The sequence below is a fragment of the Acinonyx jubatus genome, chromosome A3, assembly GCF_027475565.1.
Source record: "Acinonyx jubatus isolate Ajub_Pintada_27869175 chromosome A3, VMU_Ajub_asm_v1.0, whole genome shotgun sequence".
Taxonomy (NCBI): domain Eukaryota; kingdom Metazoa; phylum Chordata; class Mammalia; order Carnivora; family Felidae; genus Acinonyx; species Acinonyx jubatus.
In genome coordinates this window covers 29,248,236-29,270,344 of record NC_069388.1, presented here as the reverse complement: position 1 = coordinate 29,270,344, position 22,109 = coordinate 29,248,236, and the positions used below count along the sequence as shown (strand labels likewise).

Here is a 22,109-nt window from a genome sequence, read left to right as displayed (position 1 = left end):
CCTCTCTCACATCCTGGAAGCTTTCGAAAACCCTTTATGTCCCACTTAGTGTGGAGGAAAAAAACCTGTGACCCTGTGTGCATTATTTAGTGATCAACCTACTAATCTAATAAATTTATCAAATGGGCAGTTCTTGAAATAGTGATTAACATGTTTCTAAATATGTATAAAGCACTTTCACAATTAGTACATGAAAACTTTCAGGTTTAACCACTTGTAATTTCTCGAGCATTTAAACAATTATTACTTAAATACTTCTAAGCATTTAAATCCCCCAAATTTAATACATGAAATTATTTTAAATGCTTTTACATCTCAAAAAGTAGACCTGGTGTTAAAACAATGACATTACTGATCTATGTGTGTGATCCTGAAACTGATTATAAACATTTCAATATCATGATTTACATTTGCTTATTCACTAGCTCTGCTTTTATTTCTTTTGCTTCCTGAGGGTAGTTTTCACTTCTCCTGGAGCCCCAGCATGATTATCTCGGATGGCTGAGGATGCATATATATGAAGGATGGTGATTCAGAAGCAGGGACCCAGGACTTCACTGTGACCCTGAGTCCGTTAGTTGTGTGGCCCCTTTTTCATCATTAAGTCCCCCCTCCACATCAGAAACACTTGACTGTTGGCTCCAGCTCATCAGGTAAATTCTGATTTTGGAGTTCCCAATTTACAAAACGCTCATTATGCTTGTTCTGGGTGCCTTATCTTTATAGCCCAGTTCGACAGGCCTGTTTTGATGCCACTTGCTCCCAGTAGAGTCCAGTTCAGTTTTGTTCTATCACAACTTCTCTTTTTCATGGACCTTCAAGGCCTGTTATTTTTTTTTTTAATGCTTATTTATTTGAGAGAGACAGAGACTGTGAGTGGGGGAAGAGCAGAGAGAGAGGGAGACACAGAATCCGAAGCTGTCAGCACAGAGCCCACCATGGAGCTTGAGCCCACAAACTGTGAGATCAGGACCTGAGCTGAAGTTGGACGCCCAACCAACGGAGCCAGCCAGGCACCCCAAGGCCTATTATTGACAAGCCCGTGGTGGGAGAGCCATATAATACAACTTGTCTTTTCAAAAATGGTTAAAAGATTGGCCATAAGTTGAAAAATTGTAAAAACTGGGTAATGGATACATGTAGGTTATACTCCTATTTTTATATTGAAAGTTTCTCGTAAAAAAAAAAAAAAAAAAAAAAGCTTAAAATTAAACAATAAGGGGCGCCTGGCTGGCTCAGTGGGTGGAGCATGCCAGTCTTGATCTCAGGATTGTAAATTCAAGTCCCACAATGGGTGTAGAGATTACTTAAAAGTAAGTTTTTTCGATTTGAAAGAAGTCATTTACTTATTTATTTATTTATTTTTAGTGTATTTATTTTTGAGAGAGCACACACAGGCATGTGAGTGGGGGAGGGCCAGAGAGAGAGGGAAAGAGAATCCCAAGTGGTCTCTGCATTGTAAGCACAGAGCCCAATGTGTGCTCAAACTCAGGAACTGTGAGATCATGACTTGAACCAAAATCGGGTTGGATGCTTAACTGACTGAGCCACCCAGGTGTCCCTGAAAGTAGTTGTTTATTAACTGACCAGATTACAGAAATAACTGTGGTAGATCCCTTAGTTCATCCTTCTAATAAGCCTGTTGATCTTGTCTTCCTGTTGCCAACACATCTACCTTCTACAAAATGGGTGGTCTTTTTTTTCATTCCTTCTTGTGGAGAAGATAATTTGAAGGGCGTAAAAATAATTATTTCTTAAATAAATGTTTATTTTATTTATTAAAAAAAAATTTTTTTTAATGTTTATTTATTTTTGAGACAGAGAGAGACAGAGCATGAACAGGGGAAGGTCAGAGAGAGGGAGACACAGAATCTGAAACAGGCTCCAGGCTCTGAGCCGTCAGCACACAGCCCGACGCAGGGCTCAAACTCAGGGACCGCGAGATCATGACCTGAGCCTAAGTCGGCCGTTTAACCGACTGAGCCACCCAGGCACCCCAATAAATGCTTTATTTTTGAGAGAGAGAGAGTGCGAGCTGGTGTGGGGCAGAGAGGGGGACAGATGATCTAAAGTAGGCTATGCAGTGACAGCACATAGCTCAATGTGGGTGGGACTCGAACTCACAAACCCCTGAAAAATCATGAAATCATGACCTGAGCCAAAGTTGAACCAACTGAGCCACCCAGGTGCCACTAAAAGTAAAATATTTTTAAAAATAACACAATGAGCCCTAGATGGCTTCATGATCCTTGGCTCAAGATAAGCTTCAGAAAAGGGGCTAAAAAAGCTGGACCCTGTGAGGCTGCCAGTAGTCCCTCCATCAACCTGGCAATTGGCCCTAGGCTACACAGTGGCACCAGTCAGTTCAGGATGCATGTTGGATCTGTGTAACACAAAACTTATTTAACACATTCAAAGTGTGTGTCAAAAAACAAAACTAATAAACTATGGAGAGCCTACTGAGTATGAGGCGAGATGCTAAGCACCCCAGGGAACTGCATTGAGCAAAACCTGGCCCCATCCACAAGTGGATGGGGCAGTGGTGCTAATCCACCAGGGAGGCCAGTCAGCCAGCCAGCAGGTGCATGGCCAAATCCTGTGATATGCAAAAGGGACCAGTAGCTTACAAGCAAGGCCTTCTGGGCTGAGTGGAGGACACGTGTGGGAATGTAATGAGCTGTCAGCACAGAACCTGATGCAGGGCTCGAACTCACAAGCCATGAGATCATTACCTGAGCCAAAGTCGGATGCCTAACTGATTGAGCCACCCAGACACTCTGAGTAACTCATTTCTTAGCCCTTCTTTGCAGTCATCTCATCCCACAAATCATCGTTACTCCCATCAGCCCCTCCCTGTACCAACTCCACTCTTCACAAGTGCTTGCCCCAGACATCTCCAGTCCCAAGTCCCAGGCCCAAGATTGGAGAGGACTATTCCACTGAGGCTGTGTTTCTCAAACTTATTTGACTGTATCTCTTAGTAAGAAATCCATTTCTCATTAAGTACATGTTCGTATGCACATGATAGAGAGACCTGAAGCTAAGGTGTCCTAGCAGTGCTTTGCTTAGTGTGGTTGATGCATGTTGATATTTGCTTCTCTATTCTGTACCACTGCTGATGCTGACTCCATTGATTTCTTAACCCACTAACTGATTTGAAAAATAGGGTTCTAAGGAGCCTGTTTCTTTTACATTGAGGACAGGGCAAAGGATCAATATCTGGGTGAAGAGTTGTGTAATATATATAACTTGATAATCACAGGGTTGTACCAAAAGCAATTTAGACTACAGTAGTGACATTGAAAAATAGTTTTACTTGGTTTATCCTGACACCATACATAATTTTTGGCTTATTATATACTACATTATTTTGTTACACATTACAGCAAAAATGTGTAAGAGAATGTTATGAGAACCTATTAAATACCAATACTGTAACATTAAATTTGTTTAAATATAATCTTTTGCACATAACATGCTAGATTTATTGGCTGGTTGTAGTCATTTTAACTTAACTTTCTTGACTTCTATTTCTAACCTGTACAAAAACACATCCATCATCATCATCATAATAATGCAAAAACTAAAACTAGTAATGCTCCAACTGTATTGTAACTGAGTAACTGAGATTTAATACTTCTGTTACTTTATTTTCCTTTAACTATTTCTCATCAATGAGGTACTTCACGCCATTTTGTTGTTGAGCTAAACCCTACAGTTTACAGAACAATGCAGTTGGGTGGATACATGCTTGATGTCCACTCTGGCAGTTGTCTTTATGTATTTTTTTTTTTTTAGTTTGTGCATATTGCCTCATATCAAAATAGACAATAATAACAAATATGAATATATGAGAAATTATTGAACATATAATCCATCATTGCTGGGAAACTCATTTTTCCACAGCTCAGCTACTGTCCCTGCTGGATTGTAGTAACTCAAGAGAGGAAAAGTTGACAAATGGTAAGGGAAGAACACATGGGAAGTTTGGGCCCCAAAGACAGGTAGTATAAATTTTACCTAGCCATCTCATCTAGTCTGCAACCATATCTGCAAATGTAAAAAGTTTACAAAGAAGGCTATCTGCCAGACACATGGACCCCAGCTTTTACAAAAATTCTATCTGGTAACATTTTTGGAGTCTGCATGTTTCCATAAAATTGATTAAAGTTTTGGATATAATTATAATTCCATGATGCAATAATCATTATTATTCTGCTTGGGACTTTAAGAACAACATTCTTCACAAATAGATGTGAATTCATAAAACTCACAATGGTGGGTGGTGGGGGCAGTGGCTTATATTGGTTTATGCTTTGTTTCTAAATATCTTGCAATGAGGTTTACACTGTTTAGATACAGATAAGTCTCTTTGTTAGTACTATATAAACAAAGTATCAATTATGTAAAAACAAAAGAAAAATGTCAGGGACCCTTGTGAACATAAAAGCAAAAACCATCTTCTATTGGGAAAAATGGGCAATGAGTAAAGAATAGTGGTTTTAACGGTCTAATAAGTTTTTAATATTTTTCCCTTTAACTTTTATTTTTCAAGGGTCCAGTGTGTGTGTGTGTGTGTGTGTGTAAACATCAGCTTATAAAACCACATGTTAAAGACCCCAGCATATTTGGATCATAAACATTTCAGTTAGTTTTATACTGGTCTGGATAACCCCCAAGACCTTTACTAGTCATTCTCAGGAATTTTTGGCCCAATTCCAGAGGTTTTTATTTCCTCATAAAGCAAGCAATAGCTGTGAAAAACTTTAGTGCCAACATCCAAACTTAAACATGGATTTAAGTGCTTTGTCTGCCCCCCAGTTCGGCATTTGGAGGTCACTGCCCAGTCACCCCTAAGAAGCCCCAAGTCCCCTTCTGGATAACTTGGTGGGTAGGACCCCAAAGGGTCACAACAGTCTATTAATTGGTAGGTTTTTATTTGCATCTCTTCAGTATCAGCAGGGCTGCAGATGTTTTCAATTGCTTGTTGGCCATTTGTATTCTGTGAATGATCTATTTCTCTTTTATCCATTTATCTGTAGACCCAGGGTTTTTGCAGTTTCATTCACCATTCAACAAATGAATGTTAAGTATCTATTATGTGCTTGCACTCATTTTCTAGTACTGCTGTAACATCCACACATTTAGTGACATAAAACAACATACGCTATCCTCTAGTTCTGTAGAAGTTCAACAGGGGTCTTACTGGGCTGACATCAACCTAGAGTTGTTTCTTTCTGGAGGCTCTATTCTGTCTTCTTGGCTGTGGTCCTTTTCCTCCATCTGTAAAACCAGCTATGTTGCATCTCTAGCCTTTTTCCACAGTCATATGCCCCCCGCCCCTACTTCTGCCTTCCTTATCCACTTTTAAGGATCCTTATGATTACACTGGGCCCACCTGGATAATCCAGGATAATCTCCTTATTTTATAAAGATTTTTGAGTAATCACAACACTCACATGGGGCTCGAACTCACAACCCCGAGAACAAGAGTCACATGCTCTACCAACTGAGCCAGCCATGCACTCCTAATCTCCCTATTTTAAGGTTAGCTGATTAGAAACCTTAATTCTATCTACAACCTTAATTCTCCTTGGCCATGTAACCTGACATGTTTACAGATTCAGGGGATTAGGACTTGGATATCTTCGGGGGTCCATTAATTCTCCTTACCAGAGTATTAAGATGGGGATATGGAATTTTTTTAAAGTATCCTGTCAAAAAACAAAACAAAAAAAAGTATCCTAACATGCTAAAAGTTAGTGGGGAAGACAGATGATTAATCAATCACAATTTTCTTCTTTTATGTTATTTGTCAGATTTTGGCATTAAGATTATTCTACCTTTATAAGATGAATTAGGGAGCTTTTCATCTTTTCCTAGGATTTAGAATGATCTCTTAATAGATTGGGTAGAACTCAGCTGTAAAACAGTCTAAGGCTAGTGCCACTTAAAAGGGTAAATCTTGAACAATGTTTAATTCCTTTTGTAGTTACTGATCTTCCTAAAACCATAATTAAAATCATGTTTAAGCAGCTTTTTCTTTTTGGAAGCTTTAGTTGGTGCATAAAAACACAAATACTGAAAAAGAGCTCAGTTTATTGTAGATAAAATGATCGCATCCTGGAAATCTCTAGATTTATGCTTGGCTTGCTTCCCTACCTCCACATCTTTAACTTGTCACTTCCTGAGGGAGGCCTTCTACCCTATTCAGAATTGGGATTCCCCAGCAATCTCAACTTCTCCTTAGTATTTGCCACTTTCTAACCCACTGTATATTTTACTTATTGTCTCCCCCCTCTTCAAATGCAAACTCCCATGGGGGTAGGGGTTTTTGAGCAAATATTTAGTATATTAATAGCCTGTTGTTGCTACATTTTCAGAGCTTATTCACCTGTTTATTCTTCCAAGCAAACTGCATTATTTTTAAAAATATTTTTTACAAAAGTAATACATGCTTGTTGTTTTTCAAAAAATTCAAACATTACAGAAGTGCCTGGAATCTTCTTTCTGCCCTCCTCCCTGCAATCCCACCATCTCAAAGTAGCCACTGTTAATAGTTTGATGTGCATTTTTTTTTTTTACTTTTCTGTGCGTGTACATATATATTCTTAATAGAATAATACAAGAATCAGAATACGCATACGTAAGATTCTGCCCCATTTTCACTTAATGTAGTCATCTTTCTATGTCCATACATAGACACCCATTGCACTGGATGCACTCTGATTCATGTACTCAATCTTCTATAAATAGATTGATGTATTTAGGCTTAAATTTATTTTTTCTATTGCAGTCAGTGCATCAGTGACCACCTTTGAACATCTATCATATTACTTGTGATGGCATTTCTTTCCAGAATGGAAGTACTAGGTCCAAGGATCGATATATTTCACATTTTCATAGATAACCCAATTGTCCTCCCAAAAGGTTGTACCAATTTATACTCCCCAAAACATCATGAGTTCCTGTTTCCTACAGCCACACCAACATGGGATATCATCAGTTTTTAATTTTTGTCAGTCTGATACATACATATTTTTTTTTAATTTTTTTTTTCAACGTTTATTTTTTATTTTTGGGACAGAGAGAGACAGAGCATGAACGGGGGAGGGGCAGAGAGAGAGGGAGACACAGAATCGGAAACAGGCTCCAGGCTCTGAGCCATCAGCCCAGAGCCTGACGCGGGGCTCGAACTCACGGACCGCGAGATCGTGACCTGGCTGAAGTCGGACGCTTAACTGACTGCGCCACCCAGGCGCCCCCATATATTTTTATTTTCCCATCTTTATTGAGATAATACACTCTTGTTTTAACCGCCTTCGCTTTGTCCCACTGGTGAGGGAGGGGTTCCCACCCTTGGGTTATGGGGATGGTCAAACACAGTACCTGACACTGGACAGGGGAGATTGACAGCAGTTTATTGGGCACCTATATCCTCACAGCTCAGCAAAGGAGGACACCACAGGTCACACAGGACCATCCAGGTGTCGCACTCAGAAATACAGTGTACAACCAGAAGCTGGGCAGGACAGGCTTTGTAGCAGCAAGAGGGTGAGGTGAGCCCATCATTCCTGCAGGGAACGTGATTGGCTTGTTTGAATGATTCCACAGGCTGACAGAGAACTGAAGCCTGCTACTCAGAGATAAGTCAAAATTGCACCTGGGCGATTTGATAAGGAGGCTTGTTTGGTGAGGGCAATGTTCACTTAGGCCATTTGAGGCACTCCTGATTTTACCACCTGTTGAAGCACAAAATATTGAATCTTAGTTTCAACTCTTCCTGGCTAATTATGAGGGTTCTTTTTGGGTACCGATTTTTGAATGACTTTTCGGCCTATATGATAATGATTGTTTTCCCATTTAACAAACATGGATCAATATCCTATACAAGAATATTTAATTGTATTTCCTTGAGTTGTAGTTAAGAATTTTTTCCCCATGAATTGATAAGTATTGATTGGTTTGCAGCTTCCTTTTTATGCTATATTAGGAATTAAGGATAATTGTAGCTTTCATAAAATGAAATTGCTTTCTAACTTTTCCGGAGTGTAATGCAGATTTACTGGGTAAGGACTATCTATTTGCTGAAAGTTTGAGAGAATTCTTCCATTTAACCACCTGAGCCCAGAGCCTTTTTTGGACATGTTTCTTAGATAATGTTTTCAACATCTTTCTTATTTTTGTAATTTTATTTCTCAGAAAACGGTCCACTTCATCAAGGTTTTCATACGCATTACAGCAGAGTCAGCTATGGTATTCCCTTGTTTTCCTGTTGTTCTTCTTAAAATGCAAAACTACATTCTCTATGATTTGGAACAGAAACTAAAAAGAGATTAAGGCTGAGATCAAGACACAGGCAGGGTGGAAACTGGCTAAAATCAAAGGAAGATAAAACAAGCAGAATTAAATATCTTACTGGAGAAAAAGAGTTTTCTTTGACCTTGACTCTCAAGAAAATTAAATCTGTGATGTGGAGGAAACATGAGATACTCTCCCAGGACGCAGAGAAAAAGGACAAAGATTTCATTGACAGTGGTGATCCAATGTGATAATTTTAGGGGAGAAGAAAAAAAACCAAAGCAACCCTGTTCAAGAAATGGACAGGAACATTAGAAGAAAGCCTTTCTAAGCTGAAAAGACCACTTCTTTTCTGGAAAATTAATACTTATACTTGCAAAATATTTGACTTTTAAGGATGAAGAAAATCCCAACAAGCACCAGGCAAATTGCTCACCTAACACACATCAGACCAGCTTTCCTACCTTTTTTTTTGGGGGGGGGGGGGGGGAGGATATATAATTGACATATTAACATTATATTAGTTTCAGGTGTACTTGCTACCATCTTGAGACCCAAAGACAATGGGATAAGAACAAGAGAGCCTTGAGGGGTACAGTTTGAGACTCAAGAATTCCATAAACAGTCAAGCCACAACATTACATTAGTGTGTGAAGACAGTAAGTAGAAAGGCATTCTCACCTAGGGCAAAGGCTTAGGAAAAAAACATTCAGTGGTCCTCCCTGAAATCACCTGTAAAATGAGAGATGAGTCTGAATGAGAAATAGAAAAATTAGAGCATAAAAAACTGGCAGAACATTGATAGCAATTAAACAAAGAGTTGGCAAAAGCCTCTTTTCCAAGAGGATTTTGTGGCTTGAAAAAAAAAAAAAGACTGGGTCTATCATCCTGGATTAAATGGACAGATATAAGTAGGTGTGAGGGCAAGAGGCCTAGAGATGGAAAGGCACATTAAATTTTTCATTACATAAAGAGGAATATAAAAATGAATGATTTGTCATTGATTTTAATATTTATGAAATAAAAACTGTATTTTTACTTGATGAACTCAAAGGCAACCACTAGGAGACTTTAAAACAGAATTTCTATCTTGCAGAACACTATAGAAGATAAAAGCAAATATGGAAAAATACAGAAAACAAGAAATAGCAAGTAATATATACTATAAAACAGGATGTCTAATGACTAATCAGCTCTAACAGCAAAGATATAATGGGTTACATTCAACTAGACTGGAGGCGCTGCAGTTTTTAGGACAGACCCTTTGTAGCTCCAGGCTTTTACTAATGCTGAACCCTAGGCCTGGCTTGCTTCCCCACCATATTCGCAGTATTCGAGGCTAAGACCTCCAGTACAAGCCGGCTTCCTCCCGGCAGTCCACCAGGGCCAAATCCCGGCGCAGAACGCAGCGCGCGCGTGCGAAGCTGATACTTCGAGTGAGGGACGAAGTCCTGACCTCACTCCCTCTCACCCCCTAATGCGGCGTGGGGGTCGGGCCGGACCTCGTGCCCAGTGCAGGACACCGAGTGAGAAAGCACTCGCACCCTGCACGATTGTAATGTAGATCTTTTTCCTCGTCGCCCTCCTCCCCCCCCCCCGCCCCCCCGCGGGCAGTGCGCCTCTGCGAACAGTAAGTTTCAAACGGGCTCCGTTTGCTGCCGGACGTAGTCGCTGCCCCTCGAAGCCTCCCACACGCCGGCCTGCGGGCCGCTTGGATATACCCTCAGCGCCGTCGGATCCACCTGGGACAACTCGCCCTGCCCCCACCTTGCAGACTTGCAGTCTCAAGCCCTCCGCTGGGAGGCCGCGTCCGGAAGAGCAGGAGTGGGAGAGGAATGGGGCTGGGGTCGGCATCTGGGACCCCTTCCCCAAACCCGAGGGTCTCCTCCCAGTCGCCAAAGATGTGGTGGAGGGCGCGGTCCCACCGCATTTGTTACAGATCAGAGCCTGGGGGCCGAGCCCAAGGGGCTTGGGGGATGGCAGGAGACGAGCAGAGGGGCTCGGGACCGACTTACGCAGCCTTGGAGAAGGCGAGATAGAGGGGTCCCAAGCGCGAACCTGGACGCAGCTACAAAGGGGTTAAGGCATTGCGCCCCGCCCCAGCCTGGGGATTGGCGGCCCCGGGGGGCGTGGCCGGAGGGCGGGCCCGCGTTTGCCGCAGCCGCGGGTGGGCGGGGCCCGGGCGGGGAGCGGGAGGGGCGCGGAGCGGAGCCGGGCCCGCGCCGCGCGCCCCGCCGGGCGGGCTTCGGGCTGCGCCAGCGAGCCGGGCCGGTGGCGCCCGCGCCGAGGACCCCGCGCTGGACCCCGAGGCAGCGAGTAAGTGAGGCCAGCCCACCCCGGCACCCCTCCCGGCTCCGACCTATCGCCGTGCCCGCTGCACCTAGATGCTCGTCCGGCCGGACCCGGAGCTGGGGAGGGGGCGCGTCCCGCTGCTGGGGTCCCAGGGCGGGGGAGGGGAGTGGAGATAAGGCCGATGATGTCATGGATGCTTCACCAGGCCTGGGGGGAGGTGGCGGCCGGAGGGGGTGCGGCCCGGATTATGTCACCTCTTCCCTCTGCGCCCCGCCCCCCGGGGCCACACGCGCTGGTAGGGAGCAAGGGGAGGTGCGAGAGGGATTTCCTGCACCACAGAGACCCTAAGGCACCTCTTCGGGACAGCCTGTGGCCGGGGTCTCCGAGCTGGCGCTGCGGGCCGTGGTCTGCTGGTGAATGGCGAACACCCCCACTTCCCTGCGCGGAAGCTCGTGTGTGCGCGCGTGTGTGTGCTGGGGTGGGGGGGGGCGCTGTCAGCCCCCTCAGTCCTTAAACACCAGCTTCACCAGAGCCAGGATCTAGGAGATGGTTCCCTTCCCCCGTTTGTGCCAAGGGAAGGTGGGTCTCTCCTCACACATCCCAAAGAAGTTCTGAAGACCTCTGCACCCCAAAACCCTTACAGTGCCCCTTAATCCCCTTTCTCCCTCAGTCCTTCTTCCCGGAAGCCCTTCCTGATTTTTCTGTTCGGATTCATTGCCTCTCTGCATTGCTCATAACATGCATTCCAACATGCACTCTCTCTGCATCTCCTCAGGGTCAGGGCCCGGAGACCCCCAAGACTCTGCCATCTGTGCCCCAGGGCACCCACAGGCCAGTCCCGGGGGTAAGCCTCAGAGTGAAATCTCCCTGGAGTAGCCTGAGCCAAGTGCCCCAAGGCCCCTGCTCCCCTGGGATGATCAGGGATGCTGTCCTGGGAGGCAGCATTTGGATTGGTCCTTGAAGGATGCAGGGTGGGCATAGAGATCTGGGAAGAGATTTTGTGTGGAGTGGAGAGGGGCTCAGGTTAGGGGGAATAGGATGGGCAGTAGGAGATGCCTTGGAGGCCCTGCCGCAAGCTCTGCTCTGGTTCTGGAGACTGAGAGAAATGCCAGGCCTTTTACCCATAATACATTTACTTCTTAAGATTCCTGTAAGGTAGGTGTGAAAACCCGAGGTGAAATAACCTGCACGCGTTCATCCCTAATCAGTTCAGCTGGGATTTACACTTGAGCTGATGCCTCCAGAACTCCTTCGACTGTTCTTGGTGCTGCTCTTGGAAGAATTTAGGCAGAGCGGGGACAAGATCAGTTTTGCCCTTTAGAAAGAGTCCTCTGGCAGCGGTGTGTAGGAGGGAGTGCAGGGGGAAAAGGCCAGTGAGGAGCCCCCAGCAAGGGTGCTGGCAAGAGGGGCTACTGAAAGCTTTAGGGGCTAAATGGGTTGGTATAGGAGCCTCTGAGACCACAAGAGAAGGGTGGAGTGTTCTTAGCTTTAGGAAGGACATAGGTAGGGAGGGGTTGAGTGGTCATGGGGTTGGAGGGACCTGCCCATGCAAACCCCAGATATAGTTCATTTGGCCCCTTTGCGACCATCAATACTGTGCATAATGCCCCGGGCACTGAAGGTTGATGGTACAGAGAGGCAGAATTGGGCAACCTGTCATCTCAGGTGCTCGAGCTGATGCCATGAGGCTGCCTATGCAGACCACACTCAGCTACCTGGGCCAGTTCAGGACCCGGACCCATACACGAAGCTCAAACCCTTCCTCTGGGCTCAGTTTCTGCCTGTCAGGGAAACATATGCCCCTCTTTGTCCTGCCAGCTCCCTGCTGGGGTTTTGAGAAAAGAAGCTGCAGCAGCCCAAACTTGGGAGAGGCAAGGGGCAGGGAACATTTGCATGAGGTTGATCATGACAGGTTAGAAATGGCAATTCCCTCTTTGGGGAACGAGGCCCCAGGGCGAGCTGCTGTGAGTTGACAATCAAAGATTCCCCAGGTAGAGCAGGAGATGGTCCCAGGAGACAGTCCTGGGAACACCTCATTTCCAACCAGGTCTCTGGGCATTGAGCTTGTCTGGAGACCACACACATTCCAGGGAAATAGTGGGGCAGAGTGGCATACAATCAGCCCCAACCTATGGCAGGTTCTTCTTCCCTGAATCTCAGAGAAGGTAGTACTGCATGTTTGTAATGCACCGTACAGCTCATAAAGCACCTTCGCAAACATTATCCTCTGTCACTGTCATGATCAATGTGATCACTTCTGAAGTTTGCGCCTGCCCACATCCAGGCGTCTGGTGTAGCCCCCTTGCCTAGATCTCTAATCTCGCTATTGGCACCTTCCTTCACCATATCAACATACTCAGGTTTCTACCATGCTTAATTTAAAATTAGAAAAGAGCCTTTGGATCCCAAACCACCTTAAACTACTGTCTTCTCTGACCTTGTCTTTTAGCAGAGAACTCTCCCGTCTTTCCCTCCAGATCCGTCTACTCCTCTAGTCTGGCTTTGCTATTCACCACTTTTCTGAAGCCATTCTCTCATAGACACCAGTGAGGTTTCCACCTGCCAAATCCAGGATACACCTCCCAATCCCAATTTTACCTGGCCTCTTTTTACTACTGGGAGCTGCTCCCACATTCTCGAAGCCCCCCAGCTTGGTTTGCAGGGCCTGCCTTCTTCTGGCCTCCGTCTTGAGTCCACACTGCCTCCCAGACTTCCGGGGCTCTGCCCACCCCTAGCTCGATGCTGGGCTCCACCCATACCACCCTTGAATGCTGACCACCCCAGTCTCTCTTTCCATCCAGTAGGTGAGAGAGATCTTTCTCTGGTCCTTCCCAAAGTACCTGTTTCCCCAAACAGTTTCCCTCTGTTTTGTTAAGGGTGTCACATCCACCCTGATGCCCCAGGCGAGATTCCTCCCTTGCCCCCACCATTGAACCCTATCTCCATGAAGTTTTGCCTTTTCTTCCTCCCAACCCTGCCCAGGCCTTCCCACTGGTTTCAAGCTTCAGGCTACTCAGCCTTCATCCTTCTAGTCCCCAGCTGCTCCCTACACTGGACCCAAGGATGCTGAGAAGGGGATCATGCTTAGGGTGGGAGGGGGATTTTTGAGTTGAAGGGTAGCTGGGCTGGAGTATGTGGGGAGTGGGGGCAGTGCAGGAACTAGAGTGAGGCATGAGAGGTAAGAAAGCACTCACTCTCAGGGTCCTGCATTTACTGATACTGCACTTAAATTACTAGGTGCATCCCTGGCCTCACCCTAGTCTCAGCCCTGCATGTGGGGACAGACTGGCTCTAGGGAGGGAGGTGGTACAGTACTTTTCTCCACCCCTGGGGGGCAGATGCTGAGAGAATGGAATTTTACAAAGGCAGTGGGGACTGGCTTGGTGGTGAACTTCCCAACCACTTAAAGCTGTAATTCCAGGTGTGGTAGCCAAAAGACTCCTGAAGGGCAAGATTTTTCTCAGGATCCCCAGGTCTGGGGCCTGATAGCAAGGCCACGGCATGAGAATAGGCATCTGGGTAGAAGACAGTCTGAGGGGCACTGAGGTGCCACCTGGACCCCTTCATCTTCGTAGAGAAGGAGGGCTCCTTGCCTGGTTTCTCATGGGAGTAGAGGGTAAAAGCCTGAAGGGTGCCCCTGCCACCTCTGACAAACGTATTTGAGGGTCTACATCCACGGCTGGCACTGCCTGGTGCCTTTGCCTCGCTAGATTATGCGGATCTCTGGGGCAGGTGTTTCCAGGTGTGGATTTGAGACAAAAGAACCAGGAAGCGGGGCCTCCCAGAGCACAGGTAACCCGAGGCCCTGTCGCCTTCCTTGCGCTGCTCCCCCTGCTCTTGTGGGCTGGCCTTAGGGGAGGGAGGGGGGGCGCACGCTCACGGAAGGGCTCAGAGAACTTCGCGGTTCAGGGTCCATAGAGAACGGGGGGAGGCAGTAATCCAGGAAGTCTTCCCGGTGGCAGTGAATTCTTAGTGGGGGATCGGCCGCGCGGAATCCCCTGCGGTGCAGGGTGCAGAAGCCCCGCCCCTCGCCCCGCCCACCTGTGGGAAACGCTGGCCAGGAGGGAGGCAAGGCCCGCGCCCGCAGCTGGCTGCACCTCGTCCTCTGCCCCGGCCTCAGCCAGCGCCCGGGCTTCTGCAGAGGTACTGACCGTGGCAAAGGGGCCCCTCGTGCGGCCGAGTTGGGGAGACCTCGGGAAGATCCCTTCGCCAAGCGCGACTGCCGCGGTCCCCGGCCGTCTGCGGGGGGTGGGGCGTGCCTGAGGTGGCGCCCACAGGCGACCCACGGGCGCGCGGCAGCTGCAGCTCCCGCCTTCCCGCACCGAGACCTCGGTCCTCTCCAGCGCCCGCCGCCTCGGGGCGCCTGACACGCGGCAGCTCCACGAGGTAGGTCCTTCATTCCTCCCATTTCGCAGAGGAGAAAACTGCAGTCCGGGATGGCTCAGTCGGCCCGTCCAAAGTCGCACAGCTGGTTCGGGCCGAGCCCCGACTGCGAGAGTGAGGCACATGGCCCCTGCAGACCGGGCCTCGGAGGGTCCCAGGCTTGAGGACCCATCGGCCCCCCACCCCCTTGGAAAGGCAAGGAGAGGAGCCTGCGCTGGTAGTGAGCCTCCACTTCTTCCCTTGACTGCAACACCCTAGGTTAGGGGCCCGGGAAGGACCTCCCCCCCACCCACACACACAATATTTGGATAGGGGTGGGTTCTCTCCCTCTCTTACATTCTGAGGGTCCCTGTTGAATTCGGGTATTATTGTCCCCTTCCAGCCTCCTATCCCCAGCCCATGCGGTTGGGTCGTAGGTGCCCAGACCCAAGGTCAAGAACACCTAAATTCTGAGGGCTGCAGTGAGGAACTAGGGCTCATGGAGGAGGTGGGGCTGAGGCAGGAGCTGAGGAGTGGAATGCAAAGCTGGGAGGGTATGTGCATGGTGCCCTGGGGCCTGGGCTTCATCAGGTGGGCAACAGGCACCCCGTTATCAAGCTGTCCTCTTACCCCGGCCCCACTCCTTCACCCTGGGTGTCTGGGAACCCTTGTGCCCATTAGAGGGAAGGGGACACCAGAGGGTGGGGCGCAGGTGGTGCTGGGGCTGACTTGGCTGGGGTGGTGGGAGTAGGGGTGGGACTGACCTATCTTTGTCTTCCCACCTGTGCCCACAGTGCCCCCTTGGCTTAGTCATGGCGAAGCTGGAGACACTGCCTGTGCGTGCTGACCCAGGGCGGGATCCTCTCCTGGCCTTTGCCCCTCGGCCCTCTGAGCTCGGACCCCCAGACCCTCGCCTGGCCATGGGCAGTGTGGGCAGTGGGGTGGCCCATGCCCAGGAGTTCGCCATGAAGAGTGTGGGCACCCGCACAGGAGGTGGGGGCAGCCAGGGCAGTTTCCCCGGCCCCCGCAGCAGTGGTGGTGGGGCGAGCAGGGAGAGGCCAGGCCGCTACCCCTCAGAAGACAAGGCTCTCGCCAACTCCCTCTACCTCAACGGTGAGCTGCGGGGCAGTGACCACACTGATGTCTGCGGCAATGTGGTGGGCAGCAGTGGTGGCAGTAGCAGCAGCGGTGGCAGTGACAAGGCCCCACCACAGTATCGTGAGCCCAGCCATCCGCCTAAGCTCCTGGCCACCTCTGGCAAGCTAGACCAGGTCAGTCCCCAGGGCCCTTTTCTGGGAGATGGGAGGCTGTCCAGAGAGGAGGATCAAGTGGGCCCTGGAGGTGGGGTTGTGCGGGCCAGAGGTTGGGCTAAGAAGCCATGGGGAGGGGTCTTGAGGGCCAAGTCTAGCTGGTGGTCCCAGGGCAGAGACTTGGTTTTCAGGTAGCGTGAGGTGGAGACCCAGCTTCAAGGGACCCTGAGGATGGAGATTAATTGGGGGCGGGGCTGAACGTGTCTCAAAGGGAAGAGGCTGGAGCCAGGGCTAAGGCCCCATTCTGATGCCTACTCCCCCTTGCTTGCTTTTACTCAGTGCTCAGAGCCGCTAGTTCGGCCTTCAGCCTTCAAGCCCGTTGTACCCAAGAACTTCCACTCCATGCAGAACTTGTGCCCCCCACAAACCAATGGTACTCCTGAGGGGCGACAGGGTCCTGGTGGTCTCAAGGGCGGACTAGACAAGTCTCGGACCATGACCCCAGCGGGCGGGGGTGGGGGCGGCCTCTCAGACTCTGGCCGGAACTCACTCACAAGCCTGCCCACCTACAGCTCCAGCTATAGCCAGCACCTGGCGCCCCTCAGTGCCTCCACCAGCCACATCAACCGCATCGGCACTGCCAGCTACGGTGGTGGCAGTGGTGGCAGCAGCGGTGGTGGCTCGGGCTACCAGGACCTGGGAACCTCCGACAGTGGGCGGGCCTCCAGCAAGAGTGGGTCGTCCTCCTCCATGGGTCGGCCAGGCCACCTGGGGTCTGGGGAGGGCGGAGGTGGAGGCCTGCCCTTCGCGGCCTGCTCACCACCCTCGCCCAGTGCTCTGATCCAGGAGCTAGAGGAGCGGCTGTGGGAGAAGGAGCAGGAGGTGGCAGCCCTGCGGCGGAGCCTGGAACAGAGCGAGGCCGCGGTGGCCCAGGTGCTGGAGGAGCGGCAGAAGGCGTGGGAGCGTGAGCTGGCTGAGCTGCGGCAGGGCTGCAGTGGGAAGCTGCAGCAGGTGGCCCGCCGCGCCCAGCGCGCCCAGCAGGGCCTACAGCTGCAGGTGCTGCGACTGCAGCAGGACAAGAAGCAGCTGCAGGAGGAGGCAGCCCGGCTGATGCGGCAGCGGGAAGAGCTTGAGGACAAGGTGGCCGCCTGCCAGAAGGAGCAGGCTGACTTCCTGCCCCGGATGGAGGAAACTAAGTGGGAGGTGCGGGCAGGGGGCTTGGGCTTTCCCCCTCTGAGTCTCCTTCCTTCTGTCCCTCCAGAGAAACCCAGAGCTGTGGCCCACTGTCACAGGGGAGTGAAGGGGAGGGAGACAAAAACGATTAGGAATGTCTGTGGGCACCAGAGCGGGCCCAGGGCTGTGTGAGCTGAGCCAGGTGTGTCCTGAGTCCGAGGAGGGCCCGGTGTGTCCTTCCTGAATGTCCCATGAGCTGACGCTGTGTCTGGGCATGCTGTGTGCCTCTGGGGCTGGATGTGGTGGCTGTGGTGCCAGCCAACAGGGCTCTGCCTTGACCCTGGCCCTCCTCGCCTCTGCCCCTGTGCAGGTGTGCCAGAAGGCAGGGGAGATCTCCCTCCTGAAGCAGCAGCTGAAGGACTCGCAGGCCGACGTGTCCCAGAAGCTGAGCGAGATCGTGGGGCTGCGCTCGCAGCTGCGGGAGGGCCGGGCCTCGCTGCGGGAGAAGGAGGAGCAGCTGCTCAGCCTGAGGGACTCCTTCGGCAGCAAACAGGCCAGCCTGGAGCTGGGTGAGGCCGAGCTGCCCGCGGCCTGCCTCAAACCTGCGCTGACCCCTGTGGACCCGGCGGAGCCCCAGGATGCCCTGGCCACGTGCGAGAGCGACGAGGCCAAGATGCGCCGGCAGGCCGGGGTGGCCGCCGCCGCCTCGTTGGTTTCCTTGGACGGGGAGGCGGATGCTGGCGGGGAGAGCGGGACGCGGGCCCTGCGGCGGGAGGTGGGGAGGCTGCAGGCAGAGCTGGCGGCCGAGCGGCGAGCCCGGGAGCGCCAGGGAGCCAGCTTCGCGGAGGAGCGCCGCGTGTGGCTGGAGGAGAAGGAGAAGGTCATCGAGTACCAGAAGCAGCTGCAGCTGAGTTACGTGGAGATGTACCAGCGCAACCAGCAGCTGGAGCGGCGGCTGCGGGAGCGCGGGGCTGCGGGGGGTGCCAGCACACCCACCCCGCAACACGGCGAGGAGAAGAAAGCCTGGACGCCCTCCCGCCTCGAGCGCATTGAGTCCACAGAAATCTGATCCCCCCCCCCCCCACCAACATGGGCATGTGGCCTTTTGACAAATGCCCTGTCAAAGGCCAGAGTCCACAGTGTCTCCTCCCCACCTTCTCTCTTCCCCATGTCCCCCATGTCCCCAGACCAAAGAGGTTCTCAAAGCAGCTGTGACCAGACCCCTCCTCTCCCCCCACTGGGGGCCCTGCAGGCCCTATGGCTGGGCAACCCACTCGGACCCTCCTCCCAAGGAGGGGATAGAGGGAGGCAGAATGAGTGGGGGTTGAGGGGCCCAGGCAGCAGGGGAGCCCATGCTCCCCTTATTAGTGCTGCTTTGTTAGAGATGGAGATAGCAGGCCTGAAGTGCCATGAGGTGCCCCAGCCCCTTGGTAGGTCTGGGCTCCTACTGTTGGCCACCCCGGTGTCCAGTGATGCTCTCTGTGGTCACCTCCTAGGCCATGTAGTCTGAGAGGGCCTGCATGGGATCTGCTGAAGCTGACAGACCTTGGGCTCCTGGCCTCTCTCCTTCCTGCTCTATTACCCCTCCCTGGGCAGATTGGCAGGACAAGTGGGAGCAGATGGCCTGTCTGTGGTTGAGAGGGCTACTTGCCCAGCCCCTCCCCCGCCAAGGTCTCTTGGGCTTAGGCCTCAGAGCCTGGCCTGGTCCTGAGTGTATGTCTGTATGTGCGTATCAGGCTGGAGGGGAGGCTGGGGTGGAGGTTCAGTGCCCGGGGAAGATCTGCCCTCCTGTACTTGGGAAGGTTCACCTGGAGGCTTTTTAGCTCTACCCCACCCTTCCGGCCAGGATCCCACAGGGTGATAGCCCCATCTGCTTGGCTCACCCCACACCCAGGGCCACTATCCGGCTCTAACTACAGCTAGTAAGTGCTACCTGCCTCTCAGGCACTCCCCTCACCCAGTTTCTGAGGTCATATGAGTGTCTGTGATGTCTTCCTGTGTCTTCTCCCACTCGATTCCCCCAGCCTCCCTCTGCTTTCACGCTCAGAACATCATTGTCCTAGGCCGCCTTTTCCCCCAAACCTCACCTTTTCTTCCAGTAGAAAATTCTGCTTAATCTTTGGTGCACTGCCCACTTCCAAGCTCCAATGGGCCCAAGCCTGAGCCAGAGGCCTTTGTTTTGGGGGGCAAGGGGGATGGTTGTGATTGCCCTTGAAGGACAAAGCTGACCTGAGAGGAATACTGACCCCTGAGTTCCCAGGACCCTGGGTTTGCCCAGGGTAGGCCTGCATGGCCATCAGTGGGGGCTGCGACAGCAATGTCACTTCCCTCTCGGTATCCTCTCAGAATCTATCTCCGTAAGACAGGAAGGGAAAGGCAAATTTCTAATTCACCAGCAATAAAAATTAGAGGAGGCTTGGCCCTCAACCCTTGTATTTCTCTCTTTTCACTCTCTTCCTCCCACCCTCAAGACTGGGTTTGGAGGGCAGGGTGGAGAGAGCTGGCAACTACTGTGAGCAAGTTCCCCAACCCCTGACCAGCCTCCTCCCATGACTGGTGACTGTTTAATGAGCTGTGCGTCCCCCACAAAAACAAGAGTGCCCCTCTGTGTGGCCTCTGTCCCTCTGCACAGCCCCTTCCCGGTGACCCTCACCAGATCTCTGAACTGGTTGGGGGAGCCATCCTGGTAATCACTGCCCATTCCACTCACCCCTCACTGCACCTGCCCCAGAACCTGGGCCTAGGCCAGAGGGGCAGGGGGAAGAGAAGGCATTAGTAGGAAAAAAATAGAAAAAAAAAAAAAAAATGAACAGACTCAGCTTTGGGACTTCCAACCACAAAAGAAATTATATATAAATATATATAAATATATATCTCTACCATATGTGATGGAAAGACTTCGTTTTCTTTTCCCAAAGAAATAAAATGGAGAAAGCCTCTTGAGTGGCATTCTTTGGACTGCTTGTGTCTTTGCAGGTTTGGGAGGTGAAGCTGGGTTAGGGGGTGTGGAGGGCAAAGCTGGAGTAAACGGATTTCCCAGAGGAGGCATAAGTCCGGAGGTGCTCACTGGGCCATGCCAGAAGGTTGGCCCAAAGCCCAAGCTCCTCCATGTTGCCCAGGAGGAGTCGTGGTTCCAAGTTTCTGCCCGTGGCTTTCTCTTCGGCTAGGACTGTCACCCTGAAGGGTTTCTAGGTGGGTCCAACTCAGCATCTGGACACCAGGCTGCTGCTTGGAAGGTAGGTGATGCAGGACAGCTAGATGTAGTATCCTGAGCCATGTTACAGCGACTGGCCAAAGTTTGAGGGCAGAATACAAAAACACGAAGGCTGAGAACAGACTTGTAATCAGTAGTGAGGCCCCAAAGACAGAATGGACCCAAGAGTGCTGCGAGCATGGAGCTGTCCTTTGCGGGTAAGTGCTGTCCTTTATAATTGCTTCTGTCATCTTTACGGAGCCCCCCCCCCCCCCACCAGTCAAGAATGCATCCTGCTGCAAGTAACAACTTGATTTACAAGAATTTAAAGGCTGGTTTATTTTTCCTTACCTGACAATTCTGGTCACAAGCATCCTGTCATAAGTATTGTTTCAAGGACATAAGACTTAATGTTCCTACTCTCCCATCCATAGTATGTAGTTCTCTCCATGCCACAAAGTGGCTGCCACAGCTCCACGAAGGGATTGAGGCAGTACTACTTTATCATGAAGGTAAAAGTTTTCCAGAATCCTGCTGGTAAATTTCCCTTTAAATGTTGATGGGCAGAACTGAGCGGCATCCTCTTCTCACTTCAAGGGAGGCTGGGAAACTGAGTATTTGGCAAAGAAGGACAGGACTGTCATGGCTGCATTGGAGCAATCTGGTTCATCCCCTGGGGATGGGCCCTCTGCTCTCTCTGGGTTCTTCTGGCAAAGAGAGTCCTAATCAGCAAGAAGGAATATTTGCTCTGGTCTGGCCCTAGTGAGAAAACCAGGCAAACAGTGCCCTCCGCAGAGCTCCAGAGTTGGGTTGCCAGGCTTGCCCCTCCTTGCAGTGAAGTGTCCTCGCTGCATTGGTTTTTGTCTCCCGGACAAGATGGTACCTTGGAGGGAAAGTCAGTTCTCAAGTCTCCTTCACAGCACTTAGGATAGGTGGACCAGCAACCAGGGCACTGACAAGGTATGACAAACCCAACCAGCAGTGCTCAAGTTTTCCCCAGAACGGCAGTGTTGGGTCAGGCCCTCTTGGAGGGTCTCTTCTTTGCTTAGGTGCTGATAGCAGCTCAGGTGTGAACCCCTCTACTTAGGGAGGTGAAGGATGACCCTGGCTTCATCTACTATATAGCACTGGCCTCCTCCAGCTCTGGCTCCTCATATCCATTTCTCCTAACAGGCTCGGCTCTTCATCACTAACTCTTCTCCTGAGAGCACTTCACAGATGCCTCTATTATTGATGATTACCCTCACCATACAGATGAGAAACTAGGCTTAGTGAGTTAATGTGATTTCTCTAAGGCTATAAAACCCTGGGTGGCGGGGCGCCCGGGTAGCTCCGATAGTTAAGCATCCCACTTCGGCTCAGGTCATGACCTCTCGATTTGTGCTCTGTGCTGACAGCTCAGAGCCTGGAGCCTGCTTCGGATTCTGTGTCTCCCCGTCTCTCGGCCCCTCCCCTGCTCATGCTCTGTCTCTCTCTGTCTCTCAATAATAAATAAATGTTAAAAAAAAAAAAAAATTTTTTTTTAACCCTGAGTGGTG

At 50.4% G+C, this 22,109-nt stretch overlaps 1 protein-coding gene and 1 long non-coding RNA gene across 13 annotated transcripts; one reads left to right on the top strand and one right to left on the bottom strand.

Annotated features, from left to right (window-relative positions):
• Positions 1-7,271: 7,271 nt before the first annotated feature.
• LOC113602482 (uncharacterized) lies at positions 7,272-10,409 on the bottom strand. The gene is made up of 3 exons (XR_008289184.1): positions 10,069-10,409; positions 8,983-9,033; positions 7,272-7,742 (listed from the first exon to the last, which is right to left on the bottom strand). It is a non-coding gene; the product is annotated as an uncharacterized LOC113602482 (long non-coding RNA).
• A 55-nt stretch (positions 10,410-10,464) lies between these two features.
• On the top strand, positions 10,465-20,327 carry LZTS3 (leucine zipper tumor suppressor family member 3). 12 transcript variants are annotated; one of them, XM_053200187.1, is made up of 7 exons: positions 10,482-10,617; positions 11,369-11,437; positions 14,304-14,385; positions 15,009-15,171; positions 15,750-16,226; positions 16,545-17,408; positions 17,749-20,327. In XM_053200187.1, exons 4-7 carry the CDS (start codon positions 15,100-15,102, stop codon positions 18,445-18,447), a joined length of 2,112 nt encoding a protein of 703 aa, XP_053056162.1. In that variant the 5' UTR covers positions 10,482-10,617; positions 11,369-11,437; positions 14,304-14,385; positions 15,009-15,099; the 3' UTR covers positions 18,448-20,327. The 12 variants fall into 12 exon arrangements, with proteins under 12 accessions (XP_026925486.1, XP_053056159.1, XP_053056162.1 ...); XM_053200184.1 differs by lacking the exon at positions 14,304-14,385 and having other exon boundaries at positions 10,477-10,617; positions 11,369-11,424; positions 16,545-17,345; XM_053200183.1 differs by lacking the exon at positions 14,304-14,385 and having other exon boundaries at positions 11,369-11,424.
• Positions 20,328-22,109: the final 1,782 nt, after the last annotated feature.

Coding starts and splice junctions, on each gene's coding strand:
- LZTS3 (XM_027069685.2), top strand. CDS start 15,100: ATGGCCCCTGCAGACCGGGCCTCGGAGGGTCCCAGGCTTGAGGACCCA. Junction 15,172..15,749: donor CCCCCCACCCCCTTGGAAAG/GCAAGGAGAGGA, acceptor CTGTGCCCACAG/TGCCCCCTTGGCTTAGTCAT. Junction 16,227..16,544: donor CCTCTGGCAAGCTAGACCAG/GTCAGTCCCCAG, acceptor GCTTTTACTCAG/TGCTCAGAGCCGCTAGTTCG.